Below are 26,990 nucleotides of genomic sequence, written 5' to 3' on the forward strand. Positions count from 1 at the left end.
GTCCTCCTGGACTTTTCAAGGCATCTGCTTCTCCCTCTGACCCTCCCCCAATGTGTTCTCTCAACCTCTCACTCACTCTCTCTCTCAAATAAATAAATAAAATCTTTAGAGAATTGATACTAAGTTGGTCTGGAAAAAAAGGTATGCAAAGGGATCTCTCAGAATGAATTCAGAGTATTAGAGTGTTTGTGTCCTATATAAATGCCCACCAAAGGGCCTTTACTCCATAGATTTTCTTTGCCTAGGTAAACATGATGAACTCCCTATTTCAGCACTAGGGACCCTATAATCAATTATTTAATTCCAAATATTCCTGTGAATCGAACCATTATGATTGTCCCACCAGCACTTCTGTCTACTAAAGTAACCAGCCCAAGTTGTTCTTCTGATAATTTGGCGCTACTTACTAGTCTCTGCCACCCTGAGATATCATATTCCTTATTGAAATCATAGAACCCATTTCAATATCAGTATTTGCCACCTTTGTCTCTGATCTACAGAAGCCAGCCACTATGGTGCTTTTCAAATATTTTGGTACTACCTTCATTAGTGCATTTCTCAATGTTATTGTGACTGGCAAGTCCTTAGGGCTGGGATGGCTGAGTTGGTAGTACATGAGAGACCCACTCTAACATACTTATCTCCCTAAATCTTTTTTTTTTTTCTTTTAAAGATTCATTCATTTACCTCAGAGAGAGAGAGAGAGAGAGAGCACATGTGAGTGAGAAGGGGAGAAGGGGCCAATGAAGGAGAGACTCTCCAGCAGACTCCTCACTGCCAGGAAGCCTGAGGCTGAGCTCGATCCCACAACTCTGAGACCATGACCTAAGCTGAAACCAACTGACAGAGCCGCCCAGGCACCCCACTCTCTAAATCTTTTTATTCCTTCTTCTATAGAGGATTTCTGGCATTTCAACTGAGCATAAGCCAGGAATGAATCCAATTTTCTGCCTACCAAAAACAAAAAGAGAAAATAAAACTAATATTACACTTTATGTTAACTAACTGGAGGTAAAATAAAAACTTGGAAAAAGAAATTAAATTTATGGTAAAAGTAAAACAGAAAAACTTACCAAAAACAGATCAACTACTTTGAGGCTAAAGAGGATAATAATTTAAAAAGGAAGTTGGATTCATAAAAATATTGTTATTAAACATCTGTTATAATAAACAATAAATGATGTAATAATAAGAAAAAGCTGACCCAACAACACTGAAAATGCATGGTTGGAAAATTATAATTAGTACCCATATAACTGTCCTTAGAAAGGCATAATCCAGCTGGAACATTGTAGTCCCTATGAAAAATGTACACTCTTAAGACTCAACAGAATTTCTACAATTTATACATGTTCTTGTTTTCCAGAACTATGCTTACCACATTTAATTTGGTTTCCAAAGATCTATTAATATGAAGAAAGGGGGGTTTGGGTTAGTAGATAAAATACTGTAATTATCAGAAAGATGTATTTCTTCTGTGTATTAATAAAATGTCATTTGTTTCCTACCACCTGGACTGAAAAATTTACTATGGTCTTATCAAAACTGGATAGCTGAGAGGCCAGGCCCTATACCAGATCGCACCATAAATACCAATTCTTGAGGTCCTAGTGAATAGTACAATTATGTTGCTTATGAAGAAACCTGAAGTACCATTTCTGTTATTCTGCAATTTTACCCCTGAATCAATCCCTAAAAATGTGGAGTCATCGGTTCTAAATGGCAAGTAAAGGGATTCCCATATAACTTTACATAATCCCAGAAACTAATTCAATTACACATTTGTGCTTTTAATGGCCATTTAGAGATGCTAGGCCTTCTTCAGGAATACTACACAATGTTTACAGAGTTTAGTAACTGATGGGAAGATATAGAGTCTCAGGGGACTTGCTCTTTAATGTACTGGAATATCCAGTCCTAGAACTGCCTCTATCATGAGAGAAAATTGGAGGACCTCTGCTCAGATATGATGCTACTTCCCTTCCCTAACAAGTAGGAGAAAAAAATGCCTTAGGATGGGTGATAACCAAGACAAAATCCCAGAAATAGGGTCTGGGAAGAGTCCAGGGAGCCATCAGAGCTTTGTCTTCTTGGTCTCCAGGTTGATCATGTTCCCTTGGGTATAGGGAATCTGCTTATCTGCTGGCTCCTGTAAATCCTCTGGCTTTATAGGAACATAATAGTAGCCCATGATGGAGAAGATCAGGCAGACCACCAGCAGGAGACAGGAAAACAAAATGAATTCAGCCCACTGCAGGAAGAAATAAATATAAGAGAAGAATATGAAGAAACTTTAAACGGATCTTCATAGGATGAGGACTATGGAACAAACTGACTCAGGGTCACCAGCGTAGGCAGAGGTTTGTTAAAAGAAGAATGGCTTCACTGGCCTCTACTTATATGGTCTATGGCAGCCATTATTGCCACTCTACATGTCCATTCTCCTGGCAATGTCTGTTTATATCTTAACCATCTTACACACAGCACTGAGTGAAGAATGTGGGAGGCAAAGGGATGGAGGAAGAGGGAGGAAAGGAACTTGGAGGGAAAATCTTGGGTAAACACAAACTCCTGCTTCATCAGATCCATACCTGTACCAGGCTACTGAACTGTGCCACAACAAGCACGATGATATTCCCAACTGCGACTGTCAACAACCAGGCTGCCTGGAGTACAGATTTCATACTAGTGGGAGCCTAAAGAGGACACAGGTCTGTGAGTAAACAAACTCCCCCAAACCACTCTATGACTCAAGCATCTATCCAGAAAACTTTTCCCACAAAAGTTTCCAAATTTGAACTCCTCCTCCTCCAACTTTAGCTATCATGTTGATTTAAGGGGTGATAATAATGTGAACAGTAATAATAAGATGGAGCTCTTAATTGAATACTTCAATCCATTATTCCATATAATCTTCATTATACCCTAAGAGATAAATTCTATCAGTATTCTTACTTTACACATAAAGAAAAATAGCTTTAGAGAGATAATTAACTTGCTCAAGTTTTACACGAGAAGTTGTACAATCAAAATTTGAACATGGGCAATTTGACTCCGTAGTCCTTATTCTTAAAGTACCCTTTCCTAGATCCCAAACAGCATCAGTTACTATGCTGCACTGCCATGACTCCCTCTTCAGGGTCATATATAAGGAATCTAAGGCCAAAAAAATATAGAGGTCTTGGCCAGGATCACACACTATTTAAAGCAGTATTATAATTAAAATTCATCCTTCTCCAAGCAATATATTTGCCTCCACTTTTCACTTGCAAAAACCTACCTGAGAATAGGAAAACTCAAGTCCTGTGACAGAGAACATGACCTCCCCAGCTGTAACCAGGGCGTACTGTGGTAGCTGCCATGCAATGGAGAGTTTGGTGGTAGGCATGTCTTCCATCTTCCAGGCCTGAGGATCCTGACTGGTGCGCTTAGTGAGGAAAAGAAGAAATGGGTTCATCAGCAGTCTCAAGTAAATATTTCTGATCTACAGCATTCTATGATCTTATACCCATCCCCTCTTTGTATTTTCATCCTTCAAGAGACAGCAAGTTCTACAAATTTCAGTTTTTTTTTAATTCCTTTTGGTAACACTGTGCTCACTTACCTGGGTTTAGTCAGTCAGATACTATTATTGACAGAGTCCCTAAATGGCAGAATATTTTGATATTGTTCTTGTTTGGATTTCCACCTTTTGACCTATAGGTACTCTGATCCTGGCCAACATTTTAAATATAAAATGGCATCTGAATTTTACAAACACAATGAATTTTCAGAAAGCACATTCTTTTTTTTTTTTCTTTTTGAAGATTTCTTTTCTTTTATTTATTTCACTGAGAGAAACACAGTGAAAGAGGGAGTATAAGCAGGGGGAGTGGGAGAGGGAGAAGCAGGCTTCCTGCTGAGCAGGGAGCCCAATGTGGGGCTGGATTCCAGGATCTGAGCTGAAGGCAGATGCTTCACAACTGAGCTACACAGGCACCCCCAGAAAGCTTATTCTTGAGAAAAGTTTAATTCCTTGTCCAGTTTTCTATGTTAAGTGCAAAGTGTTTTTAGCATTTTCCATTATTTTACTAAAATTACTTTTATCAAAATGAATTATTTTTTTGGTAAACATTACATAAAAGATTTTGTTGATCAATTTTGAAAAATCTATATCAAATACTGCCTGCTATTTTAAATTCTATTTACTGGCCATCATTTCTGAACTCAAATCTTACACATTTAAATTATGTCAAAAAGGCAGTTTTTCTGTAGAATTTTAGTCAAAAAGAACTCTTTCAGGGTCAATATTTTTGTTACTAATCTTACCAAATATATAAAACTATTTAATCTTTATTTCTTTGTCTAGAAGTACTTTTACTATGCAGGTTTCTAACTATGGTTAGTTTTATTTTATATAGGCTATGTCTACTAATATTTGTTATGAACTGGATAAAAATTCTAAAATTGTATGTATTTCTTAAAGTGAAACCATTATTAGGTAGTGGGTGTAATATCTAAAATACAATATGATTAAAACGGCAGTTAAAATATCAAGATCAAAAGTCTTGAAATCAAAATTCTCTAGTATCCAAATGTCCTTGATTCTCTGTGTCATAGGGCCATTGGGTTCAAAATAGTTGATTTATCAGTTGATATTGTGAACAATACACGGGCATATGTTTGCGTTTTCTTAGGCTAAGGGAAGACCATGACCTGAGCTTCTAAATCAAGATCACATACTCAAAGAGTCATGGGCAGATAGTTAAGTAAATGAAGCAGGCTGAGTGGGAATGATGGGAGCTGTGGTGAAGTGGATAGCACAGGCCTCATCTAAAGTGTAAAGTCAGTACAGCTCCAGCCAACTCACATGGTAATACCTGTTATTAAATCTTCTGATTTTGTTTTTAAGAAATATTAAGAATCTAGATTCTTAGGTGAAATCTCCTGAATTTTAAGTATTGTCAATTACTAATGATTATCATTACTTTTGTCAGTAGTGTGCAGGCCAAATAAAACAGGACTCTGGAAAAAACTGGGCCCCTGGGCTTCAATTTATTATCTCTACTCCAAATGATTATTAGATCCGGGCATTCAGAAACAATATATAAGACTTCAATCTTGAGTAGCACACAAAAGACAGAACAATTAGTGGGATAACACCAGAAATACAAGTGTTATGGGTTGCATTGTGTCCCCTTAAAACTCATATGTTGAAGTCCTAACCCTAACTGAGTCCTAACTGAGAATGTGACCTTATTTGGATATAGAGTTGTTGCAGATATAATTAGTTGTATTAAAATGGGAGCATAAGGGTGGGCTCTAACCCAATATAACCAGTATCTTGGTGAAAAAAGAAGAAAACTGGACTCAGACAAGCATATAAGAAGAATTCCATATGAAGATGAATGCAGAGATTGGGGTGATTCTTCTACATATCAAGGAATACCAAATGTTACCAGAAAACCACTAGAAGTAAGGGAAAAGCATGGAAAATATTCTTCTTCACAGCCCTCAGAAGGACCAACACATTGGTCTTGGACTCCTTGCTTTCATGACTGTAAAACAATAAACTCCTATATTTAAGCCACTCTACTTGTGGAACCTGGTTACAGCAGCCCTGGAAAACTATCACTAGGTTGTTTTATCATCTGGACATTAATTAAGGTAACATACCATATCAATAGGATAAAGGACCAAAACCATGTAAGTCTCTCAATAGACATAGAACAAGCACTTAACAAAACTCAACCCCCTTTCATGGTAAAAAACAAACAAACAAAAACCGCAACAAACTAAGAATAGAAGGAAACTTAACCTACTAACTGACTATGGGCATTAAGGAGGGCATGTGATATAACAAGCACTGGGTGTGATATGCCATTGATGAATAATTGAACTCTACATCTGAAACTAATGATATACTACATGTTAATTAATTGATTTTAAATAAAGAAAGAAAAAAATAAACGGCATCTATGAAAAACCCACAGCTAACATACATAATGATAAAAAACTGATTACTTTCCCCCCCAGGAGAATGTCTGTTCTCACTACTTTTAGTCAACATTATACTAGAGCTTCAAATACTGGCAATCAGTCAAGAAAAAGAGATAAAAGGCATCCATATTGAAAAGGAAGAAGTAAAGCTATCTCTATATAGATGACATAGTCTTGTATGTAAAAAGCCCTAAGGGATCCACTAGAAAAACTATTAAAACTAATAAATGAATTCAGTAAGGTTGTGGGATAAAAGATCAACTTACAAAACCAATTGGTTTTTCTACACACTTGCAGTGAACAATCTGAAATTCAAATTAGAAGAATAACTCCATTAACAACAGTATTGTGGGGCACCTGGGTGGTTCAGTTGGTTAAGTGTTCAACTCTCAATTTCGGCTCAGGTCATGATCTCAGGGTTGTGAGATCCAGCCGCAAGTACGGCTCTGCATTGGCCTGGGCATGGAGCCTGTTTAAGATTCTTTCTCTCTCTCTTTCTTTCCCTGCCCCTCCCAACTGCTTTCTCTCTCTCTAAAACAAAACAACCAAAAAAATCCCAATAGCATCATAAAGAGTAAAATGCTTATGAATAAATTTAACAAAGTAAATGTAAAACCTATACTCTAAAAACTACACTGTTGAAAAAGTTAGATGTTAAGGAAGATCTAAAAAAATGAAAAGAGATCTCATGTTCACTGATCAGAAGACTTAATATTGTTAAGATAGCAATATTCCTCAAAATCACCTACAGATTAAATGCAATCCCTATCCAAATCCCAGCTAGCTTCTGATTCTAAACTGATCCAAAAATTTATATGGAAATCCCTGGGGGGCCTAGAATAGCCAAACCAATCTTGAAAATGAAGTATAAAGTTGGATTACCTATACTTTCTGATTTTAAAATTTTCTACAAAGTAACAACAATCAAAACAGTGTGGTACTGGCACAAGTACAAACATATAGATCAATGGAATAGAATTGAGAATCTAGAAATAAGCCCTCACATCTATGGTCAACTGATTTTTGACAAGAGTACCGAGGCCATTTAGTGGGAGAAGAACAGTCTTTTCAACAAATTGTGCTGGGACAACTGAATATTCACATAGAAAAGAATAAAGTTAACCTCCTAATTCTTGCCATATGCAAAAATTAACTCAAAATGGATTAAAGATCTAAATATAAGAACTAAAACTATAAAGCTCTTAGAAGAAAACATAGGCAGGGGTGCCTGGGTGGCTCAGTGGGTTGGGTCTCTGCCTTCAGCTCAGATCATGATCTCAGGGTCCTGGGATCAAGTCCCGCATTGGGCTCTCTGCTCTGCAGGGAGCCTGCTTCCTCCTCTCTCTCTGCCTGCCTCTCTGCCTACTTGTGATCTCTCTCTGTCAAATAAGTGAATAAAATCTTTAAAAAAAAAAAAAAGAAGAAAACATCGGCATAAATCCTCATGACTTTGGATTATGCAATGGTTTCTTTGATATGATTTCAAAAGCATAAGCAACCAAAGAAAAAGAGATAAACTGAACGTCATAAAAATTAAAAATGCTTGTGCTTCAATGGACAACATCAAGAAAGTTAAAAAACATATTGAATAGGGAAATATTTTTAAATCATGTATTTGATAACAGACATATCTAAAATATATAAAGAATGCTTACAACTCAATAATAAAGAACCCAATTAGAAATTTGACAAAGGATCTGAATAGACATTTCTCCAAAGCAGGTATGCAAATCTCCAATAAGCACATGAAAAGATGCTCAACAACAGTAGCCATTAAGAAAATACATATCAATACTACAGTGAGCTACCATTTCACACCTACGATAGCCTACTAGGATTGCTATAAGAAAAATCCCAAAAAACAGAAAAACAAGTATTGGCGAAGGTGTGGAAAAATTGTAACCCTCATCTACTATTGGTGAAAATGTAAAATGGAATTCATTTTGGAAAAGTTCCCAGTGGTTCCTCAAATGTTTAAACATAGAACTACTATGTGACCCAGCAATTCCACTCCCAGATATATACCCAAGAGATATGAAAATATATGGCCATGCAAAAAGTTGTACATGATGTTCCTAACAACATTATTTATAATAGTGAAAAGGTAGGAAAAACCCAAATGTCCATTAACTGATGAATTGACAAATAAAATGTGTTACATCTATACAGTGGAATATTATTTGGTAATAACAAGAAATGAAGCACTGATACATGTCTCAATATGAATGAACCCTGAAAAATATGCCAAATGAAAGAATCCAGACACAAAGGGCCATGTATTATATCATTCTGTATTTCTATTACATGCGTGCTACCAATGTTATCTCTTTTAACATCCCTTCTAGAGACCTTAGTAGGTTTTCTGAAGTCATGATAGGACCTATCACTTTACACTAGAAATAAGTATGTGATTGCAAGATAAATGCAGATCCAGACATAGACATACAGATATAAATATAGATACAGTTATATGGAAGGAGAGAGTAGCGGTGGCCATGAGCTACTTACATTAACAATAACAAACAGATAAGCTGCACCAGGGTCTAGTAGACCCATATTCAGTGAAAAGTTCTTATCTTCTGTTCTACAATGCACTGCAGGGTATCTGGAACAGGACAATTTTAGTTAGAACAAACACCACAGCCTAGAAAAGCACTCCCATCTCCAGGGGAATGACTGATCTCATCTCTCTACTCAGGCTGAGTCAAGCAGAAAAGCCACCATTTCCTTTGAAGGCAAGTCTCTAGGAATGAAATATTTCTGTGCCAGGTTTTTCAGCCACTGATCTGAGCTCTTCATTCCTACCAGGTAGTTTTTTTTTTTTTTTTAACTTTATACCTAAATAAAGAAAGCACAAACATCTCCTTTTGTGGATTTCAGGGCCTAAGTTTTCTCACTGAATTCTTGTGAATTTTCTCCTCCAAGTCTTATGAATTAGTGGAACAGTGTAAAACAGTGAACCTGGGTATACTCAAAATTAGCTGAAATATACCTAATCCCCTCACCTATATGCAAAGAAATCATTTAAAAAACAGCTGTTGATAAAAATAAAATGTCCACAAGGGTAATGCTCTTACTCTCCACTTTGTAGAGTTGTGTAAGCAGACACACCATAGTCTTCACCAACAGTGAGGGAGATATCTGTACCCAGGGAGATGTTGACCTCTTTACGTAAAGTATTAACAAACCTAAGGGTAGAGACATTGTTACACATCAGACAAACCCTCACAAACAGTGACACCTGTTTACCACTATGTTCCCAGTGCCTAGAACAGTTTTTGGCAGACAAAAGGTCCATGTTATATATTATTAGATGGATAAATAAATGAACTCACATGTAAGAAATAATCAATAGTCTTAGTTATCCTTAACTTTATCTTTCCTGAGGTATTAGTTTTCCATCTGTCACACTCTTACATCATCTCTAGCTGGGATGGACACAATCATAATCACCTATGGCAGTCTGAGTTGCCTCATTAATCCAGTTTAAGCACATCCGATTTCTTTCCCTCTTATAATGGTGGGATTCGTCAGTTGAGACTCCACTAAGAAAAACTAGTGGATATATGTACACTAGAATATATATATATATGTATATATACACACACACACACACACACACACACACACACATATATATATATATATATATATATTCCAGTATTTATGTAAAACTGATACTGTATCTTCTTATAAATTCTTATAAAATTAAGTCTGATTTGACTATACAAAACTCGGACTCCCAGGCATTAGTAGGTTGAGTTTTCATTTTGGAATCTGCAGACAATCCTGGGCCCTTCCAGAATGATCTTTTTGGTGCCCTGAACCTGGATTCCTAAACTGTTTCCTCAGTATGGGTTTTGGTATTTTGATAGCTTTTGTACTAATCTCTGGCCCACCAGGTAAGAAGGGCAGTTTCCTCTAGAACCCCTATGTTGATTCCTGCACTGATCTAGAAATTTCCTTTTACCCCTTCTGGAGGTTCCTATGGCTTTCTCACCCAGGAAGTCTTATCCTCGCTATCATCTTACTTATTTTGAGTTGTTTACTTTTTATAAAGCATATTCAAAAGGAAATTATTATGACTGTTCCACCCTTCAGCAAAGTTCAGACATTTCATTACAAGTTCTCCTCTAAAGTGCTAGTCTCAACAGCAGCCACCTAATCTTGATGGACATAGACATGTGCATCTGTCTATTTCATGCCTGATTTCCTGCTGCAGAAAGCAGGTGACCTCTTGGATACTCCATTTCTGTAACTTTCATTGGCTGTCTGACATGACTTTTGGGCTTATCTGGATTCAAAAACAAGTCTTTTGACTCCAAAGGTATTACCTTTACTCCACCGTGGTGCCTCTACAGGCTTATAATAAAACTATACTTTGCTTTAAAAATACAGTAACAATAAGAGATATTCAACTACCAACCATGAAGAGAGGATTATTTGTTCACTCCTGAATTTTTTCCCGGTGATCACAGAGATGAAAGTACTTAATTATTTTCCTGAGAGCAAAATAAGTGGATAAAATTCAACAGAAAGGGATGTATGCACCAGAGCACAGGGGACACATACAGATACAGGGTCATTTTTTTAATACCACATGGGAAAGCAAGCTTATCTGCCTCTTATTGTTCTAGAAGATGCCTTTAAGACCAATGCCCTTGATATTATAGGAGAGAAAATCCATGTACAAGACAAGTAAAATGTGAGGCTGCTTTATCTGAAGCCCCACAGATCAGAAGAGACCAAGATTCAACACAGAGGGGCCTTGGGTCTCCTTGACAACCAAACCTTACAGCTGTCATCCCATTGGTTGTTTTGTTTTCTTCAACGTTCACCTATAATAGAGGAAAGTAAAAATCAGTTACAGCTGACAACAAGGAACTGATAATCAGAAAATCTGATCGTAAGACTTATCTTTGGTAAGACTTATCTTTGATGAGCTGGTTAAAATACACTCTGATAACAATTTGGAACCTAAGCTACTCCTCAACTTACCATCATGCTGGAAATGTTTTTTCCATCTTCTAGAACGATCAGACTGTACCAGTTATTCTCCTCCATAGAATGCTTAGTGTAGACAGACAGATTGTGATATTTTAGGTAGAAGTGGAAATCCTGGCTTTTTGTCTTTAGGTGGAGCTGGGCATAGTGTGGCATCTTCTGTAGAATGAAAAAAGCGTCACATTCACTTCCTACCCCATCATAGGCATCACTATCTCATAACATTCCAGGGTGGGTGAGCTCATCAAATACTTTCAACTTTGCCCTTTAACCCAGTAATTCTATCTTTAGGAAAATACCATATGAGAGTAATTAGAGACATGCATAAGGATTTATGAGTAAGGATGTTCTTTGTAGAATTATGCATATTATTATTTTTAAAGATTTTATTTATTTGACAGAGAGAGATCACAAGTAGGCAAAGAGGCAAGCAGAGAGAGAGAGAGAGGAGGAAGCAGGCTCCCTGCCAAGCAGAGAGCCCAATACAGAACTCGATCCCAGGACCCTAAGATCATGACCTGAGCTGAAGACAGAGGCTTAACCCACTGAGCCACCCAGGCGCCCCAGAATTATGTATAATAAAAACTTAAACGCCTATAAGGAAATACTTCAATAAACTATGATATATCTATAAAATGGAATATCATGTGTCCATTAAAATCATATTCTCAAATTATCTAAGGATACAGAAGGATTCTTATGACATGATTAATGTTAATAAAAAAATCAACGTTCAGTACTATAGAGTTTGACTACCTTTTAGAAATTAGTTTATTTGTGTATACCAATATGCTGATTGATCATCTCTGGGTGATGCAATTATGGTGGTTTTTATGTCTTTCTATATACCCTCCAGTTTTCAATAATAGATGTATATTAATTTCATTATTAAAAAGTAATATTTTAAAATAAATATTTCAGAGGCACCTGGGTGTTGCAATCAGTTAAGCAACTGATTCTTGCTTTCAGCTCAGGTTGTGACCTCAGGGTTGTGAGATTGAGCCCCGCATCAGGGTCTGCACTCGGCATGGAGTCTGCTTGAGATTCTCTCTCCCTCTCCTTCTGCCCCTCCCACTCGTGCTCTTGCTCTCTAAAATAAATAAATAAATCTTTAAAAAATATAAATATTTCAGAATGTGTACAGTAGTAATGGTGAAAATACATGAACCAAATCCTTCCAGAGGATGTGATATTAGGAGGCAGTTTGAAATAACAGTACAAATTACAACCTACTGAGACCTTACAATGTCCCTGACACTATGCTAAGTGCTTCACATATAATACTTATCCTTACAACAGCTCATGGCATAAAAATTATTGCCATTTTATAGGTGCTGAAACTGAGGTTTAAAGATAAAATAACTTGTTCAGGGTCTTATAGCTAGGGAATGGCAGAACCAGGAATTGGACTGGGGACAGTTTGCCTCTACAAGTGCATGCTTCTAACTACAATATTATGCTGTCACCTTGTTGCATAATCTGAATGTGTTTTTAATTTATTCAAGTCCATACCTTACCTGAAAGGATTTAATGGACTCTTCCAACAGAGTATTGTTTTCATCTCCCAGTACTGTCACCTTCACCTCATCATCTGCCAGATTCAAGGCTTGCAGGAAAATCTTTTGGGGACCAGGCTGCGGTGGGGTCATTCTCTTAGGACAGAGAACACAGGTCAGAATTACCAACAACCCTTGGAGGTAGTTCTCAGTCCTACCTCTGACATCCTAGTCCGTCCAGTCAGGAGGATGCAGTTTTCTCCCTCTGGAGGGCATTTTGCTTAGAAAACGCTGAAGGCAGTCTGGAGGGGAGAAACACCAGCTCAGTGCAGCAAGCACCAATGCTACATGACAAACTCCATGCTTCTTGACTCAGTTGTGACCTCATATGTCATTCCCCAATAATGACTATTTGATCTGCCAACTATTCAAAAGCCTGTCTTTCCAAAGAGATGAGAAGATAGCTTGGATATTAGTGTTTGGGAATTCCTTGACAGTATACTCTGGATCACTCAGGTGGGAGGTGGGCCTTGTTTTGCATTGCTCTTCTACCCGTATCTACTCATTTACCACAGGTAGTTATGATGCATCTTCTCCAAAACAGGTTCTGTGCTAGGTCCCAGGCAATCAGGATTGAACAAGTCAGAAAAGTGAACAACGATATGTTTGACTCAGTTTGACTCCTCATGGAGCTTAAGATTTATTGAACTCACATCAATTTTTATCTCCACAGCTGCTGCAACTGCAAATGCCAGGCTTGCTAGGATCATACCAACAGCCATTTTCCTAAGCGATCTGCAAAAGGAAGGGATAGACAATTACATGGAAACTTTAGACTCAAAAGGCTAAAATTGAAACCCTCTAAGCCTACCATTAAAGACCTTTCCTGATTTGGTCTCAGCTACTTCTCCCCTTCACACAGCTTTCTTCCTCTACTCATCACACTGAATAGTTTTCTATTCAACCCATTTCCTCACCTCAACTTTTGTTTATGATGATCTTTCTATCCATTATGTCATCATACCAAAAAATAGTAGTAACACATCCAAATTTATTGGACATTTACCATATGCCAAGCACGATACATTATTACCCCATTTTCTTTTCCTCCACAAGTCTTTCTTGACTCTAGCAGTAAGAAGGACTCTCTTTTTTCTCCATAACTCCCTGGCACTTTGCTTCCCTTCTTACTGAACTTAATACATTTCACATTGGGTAATAATTATCCTTGCATGTGTTCTCTCCCTTACTAAACAGGGAACTCTTTCAGCATTCATTTGTGCTGTTATATTTGCATGGCATTCGTGCTAAACTCAGTAATATCTGCTCAACTAATGAGTAAATGACAAAAGGCCATTTGAATATTGTAATGTCATCATCAAAAAGAAATTGCTATTAAATCAGGAATTAGAGGAGACTTGAAATCCTCCTCTGTCAAATTTATAAAAAGTAACACTTCATGTGCTATGGTGAGTGCGGTGAAGTGTGTAAACCTGGCGATTCACAGACCTGTACCCCTGGGGGAAAAATATATTATATGTTTATAAAAAATAAAATAAAAAAAAAGTAACACTTCTTTTTAAGTTTTTATTTGTATTCCAGTTAGTTAACATAGTGTAATATTAGTTTCAGGTGTATACTGAATCACATTATAGTGATTCAACAGTTCCATATGACATCTGGTGCTTCTATTTAGAATGGGAGAAAAGCAGTAATTAGGGACAACCTATTTCTGCTCTTACCATGTCCCTGCTTTGTTTCATATGGACAATAAAAGATTTACAGGGATTAATTATCATCATAGGATTTAGACTTCTTTGAAGAGGCAACATTCAAGAACAAAGCAACAGGTTGCTTTAGGAGCCTATTCTCACATAATTTTGACTTTCTGTGAAGCTTAGATCTACCCCTTCAACATCATGCAGTTAAATGTGCAGGAATGGCTAATGAAAATTAGCTAGATCTAATTCCCATCCTCCAGTACCAATAGGCATTTAGTTTAACTTAGGTACACAGAAACAGAAAAATGATATGCCAAAACAAATCATACTAAGTAGAAAGTACTGACATTGAATCTTTTTTTAAGCTGAGCAAATATTAAGTCAGTCTGAGCAATAAAGGCATTGTGAGCACTTACGAGAAATTAATTCCACATTTGGAAACCAGACGATAAATGACAAGGTCAAACAATGGGATGAAGATAAGAACCAGGAGGGGATTTAGTACCTGCAATACCATGGTAAAAAGGATAGTTACAAAGTGTTCTTCTGTCTTGAGTGTAAGTATGTGTTCTCATTTGCTTGTGTGCACTCTCCCTAACATCCAAACATACTTTCATCATACTAAGTACAGAATGATTCCACATCTCTAGTCCCGTTAAACCAAGGACTCTGATTTCTCCTGCATAGCACCTCAGCTTCTGAACATCCTACAGAATCAGTTTCACTCTGAACCTGTTTTTCTGTCAATCAGTTAGGATTTCTTCCTTCTCATTTTCACTTATCTTCTCCTGTTCCACAGCTGAAGGGAAAATGTCATGGAGTAAAGAAGAGAAGGAAGACTTGGGGATTAAACAAGGGTTAAAAAAAGAAATGGGAGTCACCAGTAAACTGAGATTCTGACTTTGTTACTCACACAACAATGCCTTATACTTTCTTGGACAATATTTCCAAGGTACTACCTTAACAGGGAAAAAAATCCAATGTTTATACATCTCCTGTGAGCTCAAAATTCACCCTCCTTGGAGCTGGGCAGGAGCTGCTTACTTAAAAGAGGATGTGAAAGAGAAGTGTGAGGCTTAAGGAGAGTATTTTCATCCTTATCCTTAACCCTCCTCAGCATATAAGGAAACAAATGTCCAGTTACAGTTGGTAATCCCATTACTTCAGATAGAAGTATGGATGAGGAAAGCCATAAATCCCCATGAGTATACAGAAATCTCATACCTGCATCTGGTCTGGCTGAAGCACAAAAAAACCCTGAAACATATAACAAATTACATTTATACAGTGGCAAAAGACAAGAAAAGCTTAGATCAAAAATACTGTTAATTATCTGCGATGAGGGTGCAGCCTGCTTGAGATTCTCTTTCACCTTTTCCCTCTGCCCCGCCCCACCACTTGTGTTCTCTCTCTTAAAACAGAAAAAAAATTTAATTAGCAGGTGAGACACAAAAGATAAAATCTACCAGGTCATTGGTTCAGGGCCACATGGTGCTTTTAAGGGTATTTGGGGAAACAGACTGGGAATGGCTTCAGGCTATGTTTACTGAAGGCAGGTAAGCCTAAAGGAGAATATTATTTTTCTTGAGAGAGAATAGGGTCAGTGTGTTTTTGTTAATTTCAGTCACTGCAGTTGTAGGAGGTAATGTGTAGCACAAGACATCATGGTTAGGGTGAAGACTTCCACTAACACATAGTGTTTCCAGAGTTGTTCTAGAAGAGTCAATAACAGAACAACCATAGTGAATCCTGGGCAATAAGAGAAGGGAGGGGCACCTGGGTGGCTCAGTGGGTCAAAGCCTCTACCTTTGGCTCAAGTCATGATCCCAGGGTCTTGGGATCCAGCCCTGCATCGGGCTCTCTGCTCAGCATGGAGCCTGCTTCCTCCTCTCTCTCTGCCTGCCTCTCTGCCTACTTGTGATCTCTGTCTGTCAAATAAATAGATAAAATCTTTTAAAAAAGGGAGAGAGAGAGAGAGAGAGAGAGAGAAAGGGAAAAAGTAACTTGTGTTTGACAGGCTCCAAACAGACTGGTTAATGAAATCCTAGCATCATTCTCTCCTGCCTCCTTTACCATGGAGATGGTAGAAAAACATAATAATCTAAGTAGAACAATTGAGCGCACAGATGTAACTTTGAGTTGGCCAAAGAATGGAGAATAGAAAAACAGAAAATAATGTTTGCAACTTTCTTATTCCTTATCCATGTACAAAATACTGCACTTCCAAGTCCTCCACATGATCTCAGCCCAGACACCGGGCTACATGTGCAGTAGCACCAGTCAAACCTGAGCCTGCTGTGCCCCAGGAAGGCTGAGAGGGGAGCAAACAATCTCTATCCCATAGCTGGATCACTTCATTGACTATCTTCTCAGTACTTCCCTGTACACACTGAAACCTTTCCATCCTTATATTCCTGATTTCTAAAAATAAGATTCTGTTTTTTATTTCTAGAGTAGCTTTTTAAAATTTTGTGTACTCAGTACCTTCATGTTAAAGACAACTCTCTTCTGATCTTAAGTCAGTTTTCAGGCAAAAAACCCAAAGAAATCATTTTCCTTAAAAAAGGAAATTTATTTATTATGAAGAAAAGAATAGATTTCTCTGGAAAATCTTTTCTCACCAAATTCCCATTCATCCTGGTGGCTTGCAAGGTCCATCGTGAGCCCTAGGGCAGACAGAAGTGATTATGAGAAATCTCTTTCTTGTGGGAGGAAAGGGGCTGGAAGAAGGGGTAGCTTTCAAAAGAACTATTCTTACCTGCTGATCCAAAAGAGCCCAGAACATGGGCAATGGGATATAAAGGAATAGTACCCTGGTCAGTGCCTTCACATCCATAATGAGCTGCTTCTGCAAGAAAGGGGAAGAAGGGATAGGCTGAATTGCTAAATTTGGTTGTCTTGCTTACAGTAAAAATGTGCCAGAACAGTAAGAGGAGAGGCCAAATGCAGCAAGAAGGAATCAGTTTGGACTTAGGAAATTCTCCATGGAAGCATAGTTCCTCAGTTCCAACTTACAGGGTATTTCTCAGCTGCCCAGTCCAGCCAGTGTTGTCGCTTTGGAATGTCCCCAGAGCGGTTGTTGAAACGGTTGGAAATAGCAAACTAGGGCAGAGCATAGATATCACATGAGAGACAAAAAGAAACCATTCCAATTCATTATCCCTTCCTCAGACATACATACTTTAAGTGACTTACTTCCACCCTTTGCTTTCATCAGACATTGAATTTCAGAATATTTCCAATATAATTTTATCTATCCCTACATCCTGTTGGCAACATATATAACATATACACATTTCAGATGATTTTTGCCAATTTAAAAAATGGTAACATCATCATTATTATTATCACTATTATTATTACTATTATTATTTTACTTAATGGTTGAGTAGAGGTACAGAGGAAAATGGATTAATCTCAGCTTGCCAAAAGGTACAGAGATAAAACAGCAGTCATTGGGGAAAATAAATACCTGTGTTTAAAGGCCTTTAAACTCAGCATATAATTTTTTTCCATTGATTGAAAAGGCAGGTAAACAAGTCAGACTTACCCAGATACATGTGGCAACTTGAGTTACTATGTTTCCTTCAGGAGGTGGTTTTCTGTATATTTTGCTTCCCATTGAAAACACAACTGCAGTTGATACACAAACAAGGTTCTTAGCTTCTCATTCAGCACATTCAGTATGTCAATGCTAAGGACAGGCTGCTGATGTGTAGGAATGACTGGCAAATCTTTTAAAGGGAGGGGTCTGACTTAACCTTCCCAACTTTAGGAATTATATAAATTATGGGACCCAAGAGAAGAATAAAGTTGTCAGTTGTTAAGAGAAGGAATCTGTTGAGACTTCCCTGTATCACAGAAAGAGAAGTCATCTCTGGATTCTCTCTTCTTTCGCCATCTCTACATCTGATATTTTACCAAGTTTTCATTTAGACTCTTTCTTCAATGTATTTCCCATCTGCCCTTCTTCTACTTTACTATTGCTACATTTCTTGTTTAGGGCCTCACAACCTCTGCCCTGGATTATTAAAATGTCTAGCAAGTACTTTCTCAATCCCTGGTATCTTCCTTCTCTTATCTGATGCCAAATTAAAACCTTCGTTTCAGGTCCTACCTAAAAAGCCCAAACTCCTGGCAGGAAAGGCCTTCCCAAATTCATATTATCCTGATGATGATTATTATTATCATTAACCATCTTTAAAGGTTTATTATTATATGTAAAGTGTTAAGTCTTTTATATATATTAACTGATTTCATCTGAAAAAATATGTACTACTCTCTGCATTTTATTGAGGAAATTGAAGATAAAAGAAATTAAGCAATTTGTGCAGATTACATAGCTAGAAAATGTTAGAAATTGCATTTTTGACCTGAGGTCTGTTTGAATCAGAAATCTACCCATTTAACCACCATAAAACATCTCATTCACTCATTCTTGCACTAAACACTGTGCTAGACACTATTGGGACTGACGATATAAAAAAGATGTGGCCCCGTGGAGCTCACCTAAAGCTGCTCCTTCCCATTTTATGTTTCATTATTTTCCACTAGGTCTCTACATTCTAACCACTGATCATCATTCCTACAAAAAATTCTTTTCTGTACCATTATTGTACTTGAGCTCATTCTCTTTTCCTTACCCCATATTCTTTAATAACATCCCCACAACTAATTATAAGTAGATTTTATTTTCATATTTTTCTTTCTATTTTCTAAATTACCAGCATTAGTTGATATTATTTTTATAATTATGGAATAGTAAATATTATTTTTTTCAAATTTATTAACTAACATCAGCAGGAAGACTATCTTGGTATGATCCCAGATGTACTTCCCTCCTTAATGGATTTCCCAACTGCAGCAAGATGTCCCTCAAGTAGATCTTCTACCAAAGATGTCTTGTCAGTGACAAGTAGGACCTTCCAGTATCTTTGCACACCAGAATGCCTGAATCCTCTTACTTTTCCTTACCTTAACTTTCTAAATTCTCTATTCCACTCATATTCATATCACCACTTTTTCTTTATTCATCCTCTCGGTGTCTCCAAAACTTCTCCAAATAGCACCTTTTACCTACCACAGTCTTCTTATTGTTGACAGAAAAAAAATGTTAGAAGAAAGGATGCCAATCTTGGGAGGTAAGTGGGCAGATAAAGAGGTATCTAAACAAGAGGAAGATTTTGGAGAGGAAATAGATTGGCCCTAAAACTAAGAATTACCTGGAAATCTCAATAGTGGAGGGGACAGTGGAAGTGGTGTTGTGGAAGGCCAGGTGATGAACTGGATAAGACCACACTTAAATGTCAAGGCCACTTAACTAAAGAAGAGGAATGGGAACCTTAGGTTTCCCTACTAGTTCTTCCTTGCTGTAGAGGATATTGCCCCCTACTTCACAAAGAAAACAGAAGCTGTCAAATGGAAATTGTCTCAACTTCCTGCCACCAAATCTATTAACTCCTGTATCCACACCTATCCTCTCCTCCCTCCAGTTAGTTGAAGGCAATGTTCTTCCTCTGCACAAAGGTAATTCTGCCATTTGTGCTTTGATATTGATTATACTATCTCTTCCTTGCATCTTCAACCTCTTTCTCTGTTGGAGTCTTCCCAATAATATTCAAGCATGTCTGCCATCCTCTCTTGACTCCATGTCACATTCAGCTATACATACCATTTTCCCTTTCTCACCTCTTAGTCACTTCCTATTTTACTCTAATCAGTCTTGAATCTTCGCCAATCTACCGTAACTGACATTCTCTGAATCAATGACCTTCTTATTGCTCTATTCAATGGGCATTTTTCTCCCTGATCTCACTTTCCGACTCAGTAACATTTGTTACTCTGAACAATTCCCTTAGAACTACCAATTTGGCCATTCCTTCTTTGTCTCATTTGTGGGCTTTTCCCCTTTGCCTGTCTTTTCTTTTTAGTAGGCTCAATGCCCAGCGTGGAGCCTAACATGGGGCCTGACCTCATGACCCTGAGATAAAGACCTGAGCTGAGATCAAGGGTTGGATGCCTAACTGACTAAGCCACCCAGGCACCCCCTTCTTTACGTATCTTTTTAATGCTGGTATTCCTCAGGGTTCTATTCTAGCCCTCTTTTTACTCTCATTATATTTTAGTTATTTCATCTATTTTCATGGCTTAATTGCTATCCATATACTAATAGCTCCAGATTTATCTACAGCCCAAACATTTATTCTGAGCTCAAAGCTGTATTTCCAAATAACTGTTTGATAACTCCAATTAGATGTTTTGAAGACATCTAATATGTAACATATCCAAAACTAAATTCATTAGGATGATGAGCCCACTATTTACCTAGTTGTTCAAGTCAGAACGCTACATTCAATGTAGCCTTATTTTCTCAATCACATCACTTATCCAATCATATCAAGTTTTTTCAACTCTACCAGGGCTGAGACTAGTCTGAGCTGAGTGAGGCACTCATCCTGAGCACAAAATTTTAAAGAATGCTAAAAATTCGGTAATCAGGATAAATAATATCATTGCCTCACCCTTAACCCATTTTTTCTCCACATTACAGAGACACCAATGAAAAATAAAAATCTAACAATCAGTCCTCTGTTCAGAATCCTTTTGTAGCTCCCTATTCCAGCTAAAGTTCTAATTCGTTAATGACTTAAAAGTCCCTTCATTATCTGATTTCTGTCATTTTCTGCTTTTTATCTTTCTCATTTATACCTGGGGCGCCTGAATTCCTTTAAGGCCTTCAGATATGTCACAATTATGTCTCACCTCCTTGATTTACAGATATCTGTCTTCTTTGATTAATTGCTGCTAATACTTTGGATCTCACCTTAGATACCACTTCTCTCTCTCTTTTTAAAAGATTTACTTATTTATTTGACAGAGAGATAGAGAGAGAGAGCACAAGTAGGCAGAGTGGCAGGCAGAGGAAGAGGGAGAAGCAGTCTCCCCGCTGAGCAGGGAGCCGGATGCTGGGCTCCATTCTAGGACCCCAGGATCATGACCCAAGCTGAAGGCAGCCACTTAACTGACTGAGCCACCCAGGCACCCCTAGGCAAAACTTTTCTGATCTTCACTGTTTTAGTCAGACTTCTCCTCTATGTGCTCCCATAGCTTTTTCTGTACTTCCCCAGTTGTGACATTGATCATACGATATTGTAAATTCCTTTTCACTATGTCTCTTTTTTCCTGCTGGACTATGTAAGATTTTGACTATGTGGCTCTCTAATTCACCAATGTGACCCAATAGCTAGCACAGGATTTGACACATGAAATGTTCATTAAATAAATGTGTGTTGATCAATGAATGAAAAACATAGATGAATAAGTTAAATTATTGTGAAATGCCAGAGTATTGTTATTTATTGGTACCCAGAAAACTAAAGCAACTAATAATGACAACTAACACTTATTTAACATTTCATAATTTATAAAACATTTCACTTACAGCACCTCTTTTGATCTTCATAATTACTCCAATATGTTAATATTATTGTTGTGCCACGATCCAGAGGAAACATAGCACTAATAAGTACAAAACCAGAACAGTATTTGGAAAAGTGTTCGGCTTCAATGGAAGGAGACAGGGAATGTATTAACACAGCTCTCCTGGAATAACACATAAACTAACTTGGAATTGGAATTAGAATCTGACTGTTATTATTAACCACCTCCTGATAGAAAATAGTCAGGACTGAACATTGAATCTCTGACTTCCTTCTTCCTCTATTGAGTTCTTTATGTGTTTGGACTGGATGCCTTCCAGGGGGGTGTCACCCAAAGTTTCAGAGTGAGAACAGGTTTCCAGGTCAATAATTAGGAACAATCACGTCCAAGTTTCCCCTTAAACTATGGAAACTAAACAACACACACATCCTCTTTCCTCTTCCATTACTGTGTTGTCACTGGTAAACAGAACATACTTGATCTAAGCTGCATTGGTTTCCACTTACTTATCTAACTCCCCTTATTCTCTTTGATTGAGAGAAAACTCCTTGGGAGCATTGAAGAGCAGGGCAACAAAACAGCTAAACCTAGATGCTACTTTAGAAGGATTAAAATGTCTTCCAATTACCAGATAAATAACTGTCAAATGAAGTAAGCTAGTTTGAGAGAAAGGATTAATTATCTTTCTTGCTTCCTTACATATTTCAGTGTAGAGCAGTGAATCTCAGCCTTGACTACACATTAGAATCACTTAGATATTTAAAAAAATTATAGATACCTAGGCCCTATCCTGCAGAGATACTGACTTAATTGCTTCCGTATGGAGCCGAGGATCAGTCTAGGAAAGGTCTTAGTCATGTAACATTGGGTATGTTTTTCTTTACTTGTCTCTTTTTTCTCTTTTCTTTCCCACTCTTTTCCTTCCCCTTCCTTCTTTCCTTCCTTCCTTCCTTTGGTTTCTGATTTCATTCAGTTAATTTATCTCCAATGTCTAGAGAAAATTCCTACCATAACACTTACCCAATAGGGTTATGGTGAGGATTGAAATAAATGGCTTAGATGATGTTTTTAATGTAACAGGCATCAGTGGTTATTCATCTCCCCTGTCCCAGTGCACTTACCAAGAGCTATCACCATAAGTAATCCTGGAACTCCAAAAGCCAATGCATAGCAGTCTTCCCCAAAACACTGCACATCTCCTAAAAACAAAAACAAAAACAACAACAACAACCAAAAAACCAGTAACCCTGAATCTTGGGTCTTTAATGTTTGATATTCTATTCTGCAAGCTCAGGTTTGTAAAATCATAGATAGAGCCATCTTCTTTCCTCCCAACACCTAGTTCATAATCCTTCTTTTGGGCCAGACAAATCAAGATATTAAAAAATTGTCTCAGTTTTTAAGTCCTTGGAAAAGGAGAGGATGGTCATCAGGAAGCCTTGAAAAGGTTTTTGACTGGCCAAAGGAAACCCTTAGACAAGGGCCCTCAGAAAAGATCCTAACCTCTCAGCATGGGTGTGATAAATGTAGAAATCAGGCTTCCTGCATTGATGGAGAGGTAGAAGACAGAGAAGTATCTAGTCCGTTCCTCTGCCTGAAAATAAAACAAAACAAAACACAGGACAAATCATCAGTGCAATGTACCTCCTAGCTCCAGATCCACCCTATGTTCAGACTAAGCTGGAGGTACATACAAAGAAACAGATTCAGACATTGCCTCCATGATATCTGAAAATAATATTAGCTATTTTAATAAATAACCAAACACTTATCCGTCTTTCAAACCCCAGTACCAACATCTTTAACATTCTTATATCCCTACTAGGCAAAATGGTCATCTTATACACTAAGCCACTTGTGCCCTATACGTGTTTATTCTAATATTAATTTCTTTGCATTAAATATCTATTTCTTTCAGCAGGCTAAGAGTTCCTTTAGAGCAGAAATCGTATCTTACTCATTTCTGAAATCCCTACTACCCAGCACAGCACCTGACATATATTATACTCAACATGTTTATTGACTGAATTAATTAAGTGAATGACTGACTGAGTTAAATAGTAAACATTGTAGAATGTGTAGTAGAAATAGCACTAGAACACAGGACAGTGTATTAAACTGTTGATTAAGCAAGGTAGTTCACCTACAGGAATTCTACCAGAAAGTATAAAAGGAAACCCGAGGTTTAAAAGTGGTTGGTGGAAACTTGGAGGGGGGTTTGTCTTATTATTGAGATATCTTTGTGGAGCAGTTACCAAATGAAGCAACTTAAAGATAAAGCTGCTGATGCTTTATTCATTTGTCTCATTCTGGCACCACAGGTCTTTTCCTGACACAACGGCATAATCTGTCCTTCCTTATTTACTATTCACAGGGTGTTTGCTTCCTCCTCTGGTCCCCTTTTCAACCTATTCCACTCACCTATTTGTACAGTTCATTGTGCATAGAATCCCAAAGGCTGCCAAAGGTTGGTATTTCTCCAAAGTCAGCAAGCAATTATGATCTATGGTACCCCAGACAGATAAAGAATATAAAATAATAACTCAGATGGCCTGAAGGGTAGGAGAAACACAAGAAGCAGGGCACAGAGAAAGAACAGAGAGAGAAAAACCAGAAACATGAGAAATAGCTACAGATGAGGAAATAATACATGAAGACAGGCAAAAAAGAAAACTGAGAGCAAAAGAGAGGAAGACAGAAATGTCATCTACTCAAGAACAGACTCTTTTCCTTGCTTACTTGTCACAGCTTCCTCATATGGGCCCATTTTTAGCTTATTTGTACTGCCCCCCACCCCCAATTAATAGGGGGAGAGTATGTAGGAAAGAGGGAAAGATCATCCAGACAAGTTCATCTATAAAATCTCATTCTGTTTTATTCTGAATGATCATTTTCCCCTTTCACAGAATCTCAGCCAGAGATGCTTAAATCATCTCTACACTGCTCATCACCCCTCATTCTTGAAGCACCTACCAAGTTTCTTTTGAAACACCTCAAGTGAGGATAAACTCACTACTTCAAACTCTATTTGAAGTTTTTCCTTCCATTGAGCAAAAAACTTCTTATAGTTTTCACCTGCTAGTTCTGGTTTAATTACTGACAGACTTCCAATATCTATACAGCTATAATATTCTATTTAATTCTTATCTTATACAGGCTGAATTCTCCAATTCCTTCAACCTTTCTTCATAAGATGTGTTTTAGTCCATTCACCACCCTTGTTACTTTCCTTTGCATGTTTCTCTTTATTAATGACCAGTACCCAGCACTGAACAGAACTCCTGACCTATGGATTACTTTAATCTTAGCAAATAGCTACCTGCCAGGTACATTTTTAATTCTGCTCTACATTCTTGAAATTACAGAAATAACAGGATTCTTACATGCTTTTCTTCAAACTGGTCTCCACCAAAAGCTGCCACACAGGGTTTAATACCTCCTGTCCCCAAAGCTATGAGACTCAGGCCAACCAATGATAGGACTCTGAAATGGAGAGGGAAGGATACTAACCATACTGATGCTAAACACAAATGCAGAAATTAGATATAGATATCAGGAGAAAAAAATGTGCATAATGTCAAAGACCCCCTTCATATTTCTTCATATTTCTGTGGGTACTTTCCATCTTCCTTCACTCCTCAAAGAAACCCAGGGACACTTAACAATCCTTATGACTGTTGAGCCTCTGTCAGAAAGTATACAATTGCATGGGAAAGTTTTGTACCTGATAGTCCATTTACCTTTTGTGTGTAATAGGGAGAAGCAGATAATGAAGGAACTCCAAAGTTAAATCACTGGTTCTCAATCTTGTCTTAATTTAATGGATATACCAATAGAAGGACCTTACAACCACCTATCACACATACCCTTATTAACCAGAAAGCAAAATGGCAAAATTCATTATAATTAATAGAAAATTTGTCACTCATTTTTGACGGGCACTGACAAGGAGGCTTCTACTATTTATTAAAATTAAAAATTCTTAACTCATTGGATAAATACTGTGTAGCCACATTATAAACATGAATATATATGATCTAAATCTCGAACAACTGTAATCCTCTCTATTTACCAAATTAACTATCAGAATGTATCAAATGTCTCTGGCAAAATAAACATCAATAACTTAAGAGGGACAGAGCAACTGGAATATATGGAACCACACATAAATGGAAATAATCCAAGCTTTGAATAGGACTTTTACAATGTGTTACAGGGAAATATTATGTACCTTTTTAAATCCTAGCAAAGTACAGATGCATGGGTAGGTGAATAGGTGAGAAAATATGGGGGACATGAGGTTTTAATAATTGTCTTCAAGCAAACGATGAGTTTTTATGAAAAGGATACTAGCTAGGCATTTTATAAGTCTCCAAGTGTTTAAAAAAAGCAAATGAGGACAGATAAAGTAGGAAAGAGTTCAACTGGTGATAAAATACTTTTTTTTTTTGCAACCACTTTGGTAATAAAACATAATAAAGGGAAATAAAGGAAAATAAAGGGACATCTCTGGTAAGGAAATAGAAAATCACCTGTAATGAATGTGTGAGACATTTACCTGTCTAAAAGAAGGACAGTGGTTCAGTTTATTTCATGATTCTACTCACGTGTGTACCATTTGTCCCCCTATTATTGGTAAGGCACCCAAGGACTTGACCACATGACCAAGCACATACACCAAGGAGAGATAGATGATTGTCCTGTTGAAAGAGTTAAATCAGTCAGTCTATAAACAGTTAAGAAATGGGCAGAAGACATGATTAGACACTTTTCCAAAGAAGACATCCAGACATATGAAAAGATGGTCAAAATCACTCATCATCAGGGAAATACAAATCAAAACCACAAAGATATACCACCTCACACCTGTCAGAATGGCTAAAATTATCAACACAAGCAACAACAGGTGCTGGTGAGGATGTGGGAACCCTCTTACACTGTTAGTGGGAATGCAAACTGGTGCAGCTACTCTGGAGAACAGTATGGAGGTTCTTCAAAAAGTTAAAAATAGAATGATCCTATGATCCAGCAATTGCACCACTAGGTATTTACCCAAAGGATAAAAAAATACAGATTCAAAGGGGTTAGCAATATCAACAATAGCCAAACTATGGAGAGAACCCAAATGTCCATCAACTGATGTACAGAAAAAGAAGATGTGGTATGTGTTATATAATGGAATATTACTCAACCATCAAAAAGAATGAAATCTTGTAATTTGCAGTGAGTTGGATGGGTGAGAGCGTATTATGCTAAGCGAAATAAGTCAGTCAAAGAGAGACAAATACCATATGATTTCACTCCTGTGTGGAACTTAAGAAACAAAACAGATGAACATATGGGAGGGGGG

The 26,990-nt window shown here is 37.5% G+C and overlaps 1 protein-coding gene across 8 annotated transcripts in view; it reads right to left on the reverse strand.

The window, feature by feature from the left end:
• Positions 1-1,127: 1,127 nt before the first annotated feature.
• The window catches only part of SLC15A2 (solute carrier family 15 member 2), a 41,043-nt gene continuing 15,180 nt past the window's right edge, over positions 1,128-26,990 (reverse strand). For 4 of the 8 annotated variants that reach the window (XM_032869547.1, XM_032869543.1, XM_032869546.1 and 1 more), the window contains exons 6-24: positions 26,248-26,340; positions 25,024-25,123; positions 23,144-23,234; positions 22,762-22,839; positions 17,751-17,833; positions 17,216-17,302; positions 16,959-17,048; positions 16,822-16,866; positions 15,425-15,457; positions 14,617-14,705; positions 13,193-13,274; positions 12,501-12,635; positions 10,978-11,142; positions 10,771-10,817; positions 9,057-9,167; positions 8,488-8,584; positions 3,281-3,427; positions 2,592-2,696; positions 1,128-2,251 (exon numbers count right to left, since the gene is read on the reverse strand). In XM_032869547.1, the coding sequence (XP_032725438.1) occupies positions 2,075-2,251; positions 2,592-2,696; positions 3,281-3,427; positions 8,488-8,584; positions 9,057-9,167; positions 10,771-10,817; positions 10,978-11,142; positions 12,501-12,635; positions 13,193-13,274; positions 14,617-14,705; positions 15,425-15,457; positions 16,822-16,866; positions 16,959-17,048; positions 17,216-17,302; positions 17,751-17,833; positions 22,762-22,839; positions 23,144-23,234; positions 25,024-25,123; positions 26,248-26,340 (1,855 nt within the window). In that variant the 3' untranslated portion in view covers positions 1,128-2,074. The remainder of the gene's footprint in view (positions 2,252-2,591; positions 2,697-3,280; positions 3,428-8,487; positions 8,585-9,056; positions 9,168-10,770; positions 10,818-10,977; positions 11,143-12,500; positions 12,636-13,192; positions 13,275-14,616; positions 14,706-15,424; positions 15,458-16,821; positions 16,867-16,958; positions 17,049-17,215; positions 17,303-17,750; positions 17,834-22,761; positions 22,840-23,143; positions 23,235-25,023; positions 25,124-26,247; positions 26,341-26,990) is intronic. The other 4 variants (XM_032869549.1, XM_032869548.1, XM_032869550.1 and 1 more) reach the window with 2 other exon arrangements.

Source organism: Lontra canadensis, unplaced genomic scaffold, assembly GCF_010015895.1.
Source record: "Lontra canadensis isolate GAN:19392208 unplaced genomic scaffold, GSC_riverotter_1.0 scaffold38, whole genome shotgun sequence".
Lineage (NCBI taxonomy): Eukaryota > Metazoa > Chordata > Mammalia > Carnivora > Mustelidae > Lontra > Lontra canadensis.